Source organism: Solanum stenotomum, chromosome 9, assembly GCF_019186545.1.
Source record: "Solanum stenotomum isolate F172 chromosome 9, ASM1918654v1, whole genome shotgun sequence".
NCBI lineage: Eukaryota > Viridiplantae > Streptophyta > Magnoliopsida > Solanales > Solanaceae > Solanum > Solanum stenotomum.
Genome location: NC_064290.1, coordinates 51,557,085 through 51,567,791, shown reverse-complemented (window position 1 = coordinate 51,567,791; position 10,707 = coordinate 51,557,085). Strand labels below are relative to the sequence as shown.

Genomic DNA, 10,707 nt, shown 5'->3' with positions numbered 1-10,707 from the left:
CATTTTCCGGAAAATGTTTTCCTTCATACCAAACACACCCTTAATGAATGCCTCTTCTCTCAAAGGATTATGTAATATCTATAGACAAAAGCTTTAGAGTTTTTATTTTTACATCTTTCGTCTCCAATTAGTTTGACTAATTTAGAGATCAAGAAAATGTAGCTATAGTATGGCACTCATAGAGTAAAAACTTGAAAGTAATTGTGCAAAATTGTGAAACTCGAATTAGTATTCGAATGGTTTTTGAATTTTTTTCCCCAGCACCTTGATCCAGTGGCAAGAATGCAATGCGCCAACGTACTCTGCATCTCTGCCGCAGACTAAAGCATATGGTGTAAGGTCACCAAGCATATGGTGATTTCTTGAACGGTGAAGGAGAATATCATAGACACATTTTCACACTGATAAAAATAAAACTATGGTTCCTTCCTAATGCATAAACTAACTGAAAACCGCTTACCATAACCATACTCTGACCACCTAATATGTCAATATATGATAATTGAAGATTTCTCAAAAAAAAAATATATGACAATTGAAGAATTTGTTCATGGATTCAAAATATGATAACTCAATTGATTTCATTACATGGAGAACCTCCTTGACTATATAACCATAACATCAAGGAAAAGAGTGAAACTTATAGTTTATCTTGTATTCGAAGTTCCATGGCTAGATATAGTCCAGTGATGGCTCACGGCTGCGTGATTGTCCTTTTGATATTAAATGCAGTTTAAGATGGCTCAAGAGTACTTTAAAGTTGCTGAAGGTGGTGTTCTTGTTGACGTTAGCTGCGGTAGTGGATTGTTTTCCAGGAAATTTGCTAAATCTGGGGCGTACTCAAGAGTCGTTGCACTTGACTTTTCTGAAAATATGCTTCGCCAATGTTATGATTTCATCAAGAATGATGAGAGTATCATAAGCTCGTAAGTGATTTTCTGTCTAATATAGGATATCAAGTCATTGAAATTTCATTAGTCGGAAATTGTCTTTTTAGACGAGAAAAAATTGAATTTCTCTTTCTATATAAATTTGCAGCAGTCTAGCTCTTGTAAGGGCAGATGTTTCCAGATTACCTTTTCCCTCTGGATCTATTGATGCTGTGCATGCAGGTGCAGCCTTGCATTGTTGGCCATCTCCATCCAATGCAGTAGGTTTTTCAAATTTTGATCTTTTCTGGGCATTCGTTATAACAACATTTCACTAGAACGGCTTGATTTTCTCTAGAGATTCTCTGGATCAAACACTTAACCCTACACTAACATTTACGTCTTTAACCCTACTATGAGGACTCACGTAAACATGAGACTTAGTATAAGTGTAACCAAGAACCTAGTCTTAATCCCAACTAGTTTGTATTGGCATGTAAGGATCCCTTGCTTTTATTATGTTCTGTTACTTAATTCTACATTGATTTCAATAGCTTGTCGGTCCTTGTACTTGTAATATTGATACAATGAGTCTTACCGGAACAGTTTTCCCAACTTGCGATTGACTTTACGGTGACTTATCCATGTAAATTGGGAGATAATTGTAGATCTATATCAGTGGAAGCTGCAACACAGTTGACCCTTTATCTTCTGAATGAACAAATTTACCGTAATTATTCTCATGTGCTCAATTTACTCTGCATGAACAAACTTTGCCATTTTCTGATACATAATAACCACAGAGTTCTTCTTTTTCTTCACACCAATTTAACACTTTAACGACATATCTATCAACAATTCCATTATTAATGTCACTAAGTGCAAACAGGACAACTGATTCTGGGCCAAGAAAGTACTATTTTAGGATACCAACTCCGAGCCCCTAAGAATCTGATAAGGAAACTTTTGCTAGAAATATGAGCTCATTTTAAGGGAAGAAAATGGAAGTTGATAAATATTTGCGGTTGAAATTTAACCTTCACAAGTTAGGGGTAAAGTCTGCGTACATACCACCCTTCCCAGACTCCACTTGTGGGATTACACTAGGTATGTTGTGCTGATGTTTAATTTGGATTGCTGCCGCATAGTTTTATTTGAACTCGTTGCTGCTAGCTAAAGTTTAATGATTTATGGCACTCTCAAGTTCAATGAATGAAGTTGAGTTTACAATTGATTATGCTGTTATTTGTTTGCCAGATCGCTGAAATTAACCGGATTTTGCGTAGTGGAGGTGTATTCGTTGGTACTACATTTCTTCGAGTCAATCCTTCAGCTCCTACGATATTCAGGGCCTTGGAGCAGGTAAATTTCATTTTCCATCTCATGATTATACACTATACTTCAAAATTTAGAGGCTAATTTTCTCCATTTTAGCATCACATGAACTTGATCGATTATAGTGGTAAAAGATTCGGTTACCACCAAAACATGAGAAAACATAAAATTCTTGGACATGAACTGAAGAATGCCAATATAGTGATGAGGACATCGGAAAAAAGGCTCGTATCTGATAGATAGATAATCGTTCCTGTAAAAATAGATATGAAAGTAGACTTCCTTTTTGATCGCAGAGTGCTCTACGGACGTACAGCTATTTTACTCGAGAGGAGATTGAAGACTTGATGACAAGCTGTGGTCTCATCAACTATACCAGTAAAGTTCAGAGCTCTTTTATCATGTTTTCCGCACAAAAACAATGATCATTTGGCTGGTATAAACGCGTTATTTTTCGTTTGCACTCGTTTCGATGTGCAATCTATCTCAACCCTGTAAAAAATAGTATATACAGTACATAAAAGTTGATTCAGTCTGTTAAAGAACATTCTTTCTTGTGAATAATTTACACTGCTGGTGTAACTAGACACTATAGTGTAGCATATCAGCTCATGTAATAATCCTTGGACTTGAGTTATTTCAAGATTATAATTCTTTGGACTAATTTATCTGAACCGAGAGGTGGGATAAAATAACACCAAGCTTGATGAAATAAGGTGGGATATTATCCCACGAACCAAACGACCCCTTCGTACTTCCCCTTGACTGGCTGAATTCAGTTTCTTTATTCAGACAGTACATTTGGATCAATATTTTAGAAGGCAGGGGCGTGAGGCGAGACGAGGCGTTATACTTAGTACAAAGCAAGGTGTAACCCCCGAGTCATGATGCGTAAGTCCTAGAAAAAAAAAAACTTCAAACATGGTTATACAAGTATAAATAAGGCGATGATATCAAAGTTATTAATGGATACAAATAGAATTACAATTTCTTAAAATAGTTTACTATCATACTATGTAATTTGCCTTACTAAAAAGAGAATAATCAAAAAAAATTATTAGTATTATAATTAAAACATCACTCCTTCGTAAATAAAAAAGGCATAATACATAAATGTGTCTTTTAACTTGGTCTCATTTTATATTTATGTCCTTTAACTTTGGGTGTGCATAAGTAGATACTTAAACTTGTATAAAGTAGACATATGAGTCCTATGTGGCATAATACGCGTAGGATGCCACGTAGGATGCAAATTACCATGTAGGATGTCAGGTAGGATGTGTGTATTTATTTGTTCAACCGTATATCAGTTTAAATGTCTACTTGTGCAAGCTCAAAGTTCAAGGACATAAATGTGAAATGAGGCCAAATTAAAGGGCAAATTTTTGTATTATGCCTAAATAAAAAAAAAATTACTTTCAAATAGAGAAATAATAAAATATGATAATTTTGAGATAGAGAACAAAAATCTGAACAACAATGATAAGTGAAGATGCAAAATTTGGTTACGTATTACAACTTTAAAACATCATTCATTTATTAGAGAATTACGTAGGTCAACAATATAACTAGGGAGTTTGGTACATAATTAGCCTAAGAACTTTTAGTCAAGCCTCGAGCATTGGACGTTAGGCGTGTTTAGAAAGTACAGTCGGTCCTCAAACGTTAGGTGTGTTTAGAAGTACAGTCAGTCACTTAAGATGTAAGCCTCACAAAATTAAGCCCAACACGTGACATAACACAAATCAATTTGAGTGTATTTCACGTGAATTGTCACGTAAGACATGTATATCTACATGTTTATTTTTTTATAAATTTAAGTATTTATTTATGCACACAAAAATTAAAAAACATAAATATCATCTAAAGCTAAATTAAAAAGCGTGTTTTAAATTTTCAATACTGAAAATTATGATCCTAGCTCACACATCCAAATACAAGCGAAATGAAAGAAAAAGGGCTGATAGATGAAGAAGAAAAATGAGTTTTAAAGGAATTAAGTACTAGAAAATAACAAAAATATTAGTAATAGACAATCAACTAATTAGCTCATTATAGTAGGTGATATACATGTCATGTGATAATGAAATTTATGATTAAATTTAGCTGTCACATCCCAATTAATGATTTTTCTATATTTAGAATTAGAACTCCAACTCAAACTCGAAATTTGGGATTAAGATATAGTAGTCTCATTCATTTTTGTACTATTTTCATCCAATTTAAATTGTCATAATTTTATTTTTTTAGAGTTAAACGATAATAATTTTGACTAACATTTTACGATGTATTTTTTTATCATATTGATATACAAAAAATTGAAATTAATAATACTTTTCGTATAATTTTAAAATATTTTATTTAAAATATCGAATTAATGTAATTCAATTTAACTTTAAAAATCAATCTAATTGACTTTTGAAAAAGTCAACACACGACATTGAGGGAATACTTGTTTTCAAACATTTTGATTATACACATAAACAACAACCACCAAAAATAGAAATAACTAAACTAACAAAAAGCTACTTCTAAAGATGACAAAATTGATTCAAAATCACAAAAAAAATTCCTGTTTTTCTTCTCTCCATTCATACTAACAGAGAATCAAATCGAAAGGGAAAAAGACAAGAAAAGCCTCATCAGTTTTAGCTGAAGTTCATCAATGGCAACTGCTACTTTTGCTGCTTCTCCTTCACTCTCCTTGAATCATCATCGTTCTTTGGTTCCAATACAACGTGGGGTTTCTTTGAATTCAAAAATTCGTGTTCCTACAAGGTTTTCCTCAAATGGGTTCACTTCAAGAATCAGGGCTACCTCTGCTGTTGCTGTAGAACCGGTAATTTTTGGAATTGGGAAAGTTTGCAACTTTTTTTTTTTCTTTTTCTGTCTTCTGTTGTTTTCGTTCGTTTTGGTAAAAGTGAGAAAAACCCCAAAAAAATTGGAACTTGAATTTATCAGTATGAGTATCTTTCTGAACATCAGATGTTCTATAGTGTTTGTTAGTTTCGTGGGGTTCTTGTTTAATTTTGAGATAATGGTCAAAAATCACTTTTTCCCGAGTTTCATATTTCAACTGATCAGCTGCCTTGTTCCATTTTCCTACCTGATGTATCAACATGTTATGTATTAAACATACTTAGTTGAGTAGATGGTGATAGTACAGGTAGAAAAAAAGAACAATTGATAGTTGGTCTAATCAACTTTGAGGTGTGTTATACATAGACGGAGTTAGTTTAGGTAGAAAATGAGAGTAACTGATAGTTGGGGTGTGAAACTCGTGAAGAAGTGATAGTTCAGGTGTGTTTATGACCATCAAGTCTTTAATTTTTGGGTTTACTGTTTTACTTAAGTTGTCGGGACCATAGACTGATGATGTATGGAATGTTTTTGGCTTATCGCTGCTACATTCATGCAACTGTTAGCTTATTGTAACAACAGAATATCCGATGTAAAATCTCACAAGTGGGGTCTGGGGAGGGTAGAGTCTAGAGTGTATGCAAACCTTGCCCCTACCTTGGAGGGTAGAGAGGTTGCTTTATGATAGATTCTCGGCTCATCTTTGCTAATTGTAAATATAATTTAAATTTGGGAGCTAAGTTTTTATGATGAGAGTGCTGAATCCAATTGGATGCAGGGTAATGACTCAACTCTAATTAGTCAAGAAAGTTGTCCATAGCTATATTTCTTTGATTTTCCATCTTGATGCATAGGATCGTGTTCAAATGTCACATTGATGTATAATCTTTTCTGCTGTCTTGTTCAGGAGTTGAGAACTCCAGCTCAGGATGTTACGGAAGCTGAATTGTTTGCTTGTCCAATTTGTTATGAACCACTAATAAGAAAAGGCCCTTCAGGCTTTAACGTGTAAGGTTTAGTCTTTCAGGTAGAACAATAACAGTGAGTCGAGGTGTGGCCTAATTGCTATTTCACTTTGAATTTAAAACTTGCAGACCTGCAATCTACAGATCGGGCTTCAAATGCAGAAAATGTAACAAGTCATATTCAAGCAAAAATATCTACCTTGACCTCACTGTTACTTCCGGAACAAAAGAATACAATGAATCTAAGCCAACTGGGACTGAGCTATTCAGGTATCCTAGGGCTGTTTCAAGTTTCATGTTTATGTTTGATTCAGTGTTATCAAAAGCAAAAAAAAACACAAAAAAAGCCTCTAAGGTCTGGTGGGGCTTTAAGCGCAAACAAAGACTAGGCTTTAATGAAAGAAAGGTGCGAAGGGAGAAAAAATACAAATATAAATGTTTAGTCCAAGACTAATAATTATAAGCATGAATGACAGATATATGAGCAATGAAATTTGATGATGAGACTGAAGTGGACATTAAGTGAGGCAAAACGCTCAAAGCGTTTTGAGCCTCGCTTCAAGGCCTAAGTGTGCCTTCGACAACACCAGCTTGATTAAATTATCTCCGATTAGTTTTTGGGCTCTGAAATTATTTTCCTAAAGATGTTGACTCTAGTTTGAAGTCAATATCTTTTCATCCCTCCTCCCTCACATAAGTATTGTTTTGTTCTGGTGAACACCACACATATAAGCAAAAGTGTTTGTTTTGTTCTGTAGTTTTACTTATTTTACATACTTAATAGCTGTCCAATTTTTAGGCATGCACCTTAGGCTGTTAGACATTTACATTTAATGCTTGAAATCTTTAGAATAACAACTGAAGTGGAAACTATGAAACGGAAACAATGCTGGAATTTTCTTCCATGTATTTTTATGTTTTTTTCTTTCCCCTGCTTCTTTTTATTGGGTTCCTGATATATCTAGTAAAAGCTTGTAATAGAGAATTTTGAGAATTAGACTGATGTTTTCGGATTTTTGACATATTTATTTCTAATGTCTGTTGCTATTAACTTTCCAAGGAGCCCAGTTGTTTCATTCTTGTATGAAAGAGGCTGGCGTCAAAGTTTTAACCGAGGTGGTTTCCCTGGTCCTGATGAAGAGGTAAATTTTTTTTATTGCTGTGATTGAATTTATCTTAACAACTTTATGGGCTGGATAACTAAACATTGACCTTCCCACATATTTCCTCGGTACCAATTTATGTGACATTCTGTCCTTTTTGGTTGGTCCTAAAAAGAAATGACACTTTGTTATATTTAGTAAAAAATTAACTTAAATTTCTCATTTAACCCATAATGAGATGATTTCTAACCGCACAAAGATCTATGGCCTATTTCGGACCACAAGTTTCAATAGTCTCCTTTCATTCTAAAATTCCTTGCCCAGTCAAACACCTTTGTGTAAATTGGGGTGGAGTGAGTATAAAAGAGGTTGTCACAACAAAACAACCACAACAACATACCCAGTATAATTTCACTAGTGGAGTCTGGAAAGGGTAGGATGTAAGCGGACCTTATTCTTACCTTTGCGAGGTAAAGAGGTTGTTTCCGATAGACCATCGGCTCGAAAGAAGTGTGCTCAATAGATAAAAGGAAAATAACGACAACAATAGATAAAAGAGTTTGTCACCTATCCATTAGTTTCTCCTTGTTGGAGTAGTATATCAGGGGCTTAATGAAACAGAACATGGCATACTTAGCTAAAATGCCATTTCAGTTCGGACATGTCAGGCACAGGAGGTTTAAAGTATTGGCCACCAAATCAACTCTTATTTCTCTCATAATGACGTGTCATGTCTATAGACTAGAATTTAAGAAAACAGTCTGGTGGAGTAAATTTTATTGCTGCATTTGGTCACAACAGTCCTAATTGCTTGTCCTCCGGAAACAACATCTTTACCTCCACGAGGTAGGATATGGTCTGAGCACACTCTATCCTCCCTAGACACGACTTGTGGGGTTTCACTGGGTATGTTGTTGTTGTTGTTGTAAGTTTCGGAGGGCTAGCTATGTGAAGTTACTCCTCTCTCCTTGTAGAGCTGCTCAAACCTTTTTCTACTATATATTAACCAGTAAATTCATGTATTTCATTAAATTTTAAAGTCCATCTTGATGAGTTAAGCTCACTAAGCTTATGATCGTTCTTTTGATATATATGCAGTTTAATATGGCTCAAGACTACTTTAAAGTGGCTGAAGGTGGAGTTCTTGTAGATGTTAGCTGCGGCAGCGGATTATTTTCCCGGAAATTTGCCAAATCTGGGGTCTATTCAAGAGTCATTGCACTTGACTTTTCTGAAAACATGCTTCGCCAGTGTTATGATTTCATCAAGATGGATGAAAGTATCTTAAGCTCGTAAGTGATTTTGCTACCTAATTTAAGATATGAGGTCATTGAAATTCTCATTAATTAGGAATTGTCTTTCAAGAAAGATATAATTGAACTCTTTGTGTGAAAATTTGCAGCAATCTAGCTCTTGTAAGGGCAGATGTTTCCAGATTACCTTTCTTTTCTGGATCAGTTGATGCTGTACATGCAGGAGCTGCCTTGCATTGCTGGCCATCTCCGTCCAATGCAGTAAGTTGTTTAAATTTTAATCTTTCCTGGAAAAAATCATCTTTGACTTAATCAATGAACTACTTTTCAATCCCGAACTAGTCAAATTCAGCTATATCAATCCTCTATATCCAATATTTTGCTCCATTCTATTCCAATACAACAACTAACCTTCAATCCCATACAAGTTGGGGTCGGTTATATGATTCCTCATTTTTTCATTTAAGCTCATATCATCATCATCAAATAAAATAAAAGTGAAAAATAAGTTTTTTTTTGTTGGTTCTTGTACTAGTAAATTTTTTATCATATGAGTACACTTTGGGCCTGTTTTTTCAACTTGGGATTGCAAATGAAGCGTGGCTTTAATACAAAAATGTGCAAATGGAGGGAAAAAAAAATACAAATATACATGTTTAGTCTAAGAATAATAATAATAACCATGCGTAACAAATATATGGACAAAGAATGTTTTTTCGAAAAATAATGATAAAGTGAAATATTAGCTAATGATGCCGTTATCTGTTTGTCTGTCAGATTGCTGAAATTAACCGGATTTTGCGTAGTGGGGGTATATTTGTTGGTACTACATTTCTTCGAGTTAATCCTTCAGCTCCTCCGATATTGAGGGCTTTGCAGCAGGTAAGCTTCATTTTCCATCTCGTGGTTATACTCAAAATTTTCTCCATTTTAGACTTAACATGAAAGTGATAGATTATAGTGGTCAAAGAAACCAACACATAAGACAACCTAAAATTCTTTGACTTTCTTCCCGCTTGAACAAAAGGGCAGTCCGGTGCACTAAGCTCCCGCTATGTGCGAGGTCCAGGCAAGGGTTGAACCTCAAGAGTCTATTGTACACAGTCTTACCCTGCATTTCTGTTAGAGGTTGTTTCCATAGCTTGAACCCATGACCTCCGAATCACATGGGAACAAATTTACCAGTTAAGCAAAGGCTTCCCTTCTTCATGCTAGAATGCTTACCTATATTAGAAACTGCTTGACACTAACCGAAGAACACCAATATAGACCTCTAAGTCAATCTAAACCATCAACATGAAAGAAAGCAGAAAAATATGGTCAAGATGATCTTGGAAAAGGGCTCGTATCTGATAGATAATCGTTTCTGTCTGAGAGATATGAAAGTAAATTTCCTTTTGATCGCAGAGTGCTACACGGACCTACAGCTTTTTTACTCAAGGGGAGATCGAAGACTTGGTTACAACCTGTGGTCTCATCAACTATACAAGTAAAGTTCAGGGAGGTTTTATCATGTTTTCCGCACAAAAACGCTGATTTTTGTCTTGTTGAAGCTCATCAACCTCCATGTTTACTGTATATTCTTGTACTCAGATTTGCAATGTATCTCTACCCTGTAGATAAATTATAAAATTGATTCAGGCAATTGTGAATAATATTGCTGTTAAAAGACAAATGTAACTGGACACTGGAGTGGCATATCAGCCACATGTAATATATACATTTACTACTTGCCCTCATCTATTTATTGGAATCTACTTGTATATTTTTGCTAGTCCTGAATTCAGCTTTGTAACTTGGTATCAATATTTTTTGAAATGATTAGGTAAGTATGTGAGTAACCTTAATATCAAAAACACATTCAAGTTATCATTTTTTTTTTTTTCGAATTTTACACCTCAGCTATCAATTGTTCCCCTTTGCTATTTGAGCAATCATCGTCCATGTATATTAAAACATACCTTGAAGGCTGAAGTAGATTAGGCCAATTAGCGATTATCCTTTTTTTCTATATGAACTATCATCATTTACTCAATTAGTTGTGTTTTAAGCTTTTAATACATAAATGAGGATAGTTTAAGTGGGAAAAGAGAAAAATGATATTTGAAGTTGAAATTCACAAAAAAATAATAGTTTAGATGCATTTTTTTTTACATTATCTTTATAACGAAATATTTTGATTCATATCACGGGATAGAACTTGACTCTGAATAAAGTAATTAAAAGTCATGTCCAAAGAGATTACCTAGTGGAGACCAAAAAAAAAAAAAAGCACTATGTAATTTTTTCTCAAATGTCTAAATCAATAGCAAAGCCACATTAA

At 34.5% G+C, this 10,707-nt stretch overlaps 2 protein-coding genes across 5 annotated transcripts in view; both read left to right on the top strand.

Moving 5' to 3' along the window:
• The window catches only part of LOC125876369 (uncharacterized methyltransferase At2g41040, chloroplastic), a 12,590-nt gene extending 2,505 nt beyond the window's left edge, over window positions 1–10,085 (top strand). Inside the window, exons 2-9 of one of the 4 annotated variants that reach the window (XM_049557551.1) lie at window positions 4,983–5,043; window positions 5,971–6,071; window positions 6,158–6,298; window positions 7,089–7,170; window positions 8,230–8,423; window positions 8,534–8,645; window positions 9,162–9,266; window positions 9,792–10,085. In XM_049557551.1, the coding sequence (XP_049413508.1) occupies window positions 4,983–5,043; window positions 5,971–6,071; window positions 6,158–6,298; window positions 7,089–7,170; window positions 8,230–8,423; window positions 8,534–8,645; window positions 9,162–9,266; window positions 9,792–9,920 (925 nt within the window). In that variant the 3' untranslated portion in view covers window positions 9,921–10,085. Of the gene's footprint in view, window positions 1–732; window positions 927–1,038; window positions 1,151–2,126; window positions 2,232–2,500; window positions 2,661–4,779; window positions 5,044–5,970; window positions 6,072–6,157; window positions 6,299–7,088; window positions 7,171–8,229; window positions 8,424–8,533; window positions 8,646–9,161; window positions 9,267–9,791 lie in introns of those variants that run through there. The other 3 variants (XM_049557548.1, XM_049557550.1, XM_049557552.1) reach the window with 3 other exon arrangements.
• The window catches only part of LOC125877631 (uncharacterized), a 306,889-nt gene that overhangs the window by 108,884 nt on the left and 187,298 nt on the right, over window positions 1–10,707 (top strand). The gene's annotated exons all lie outside the window — the stretch shown is intronic.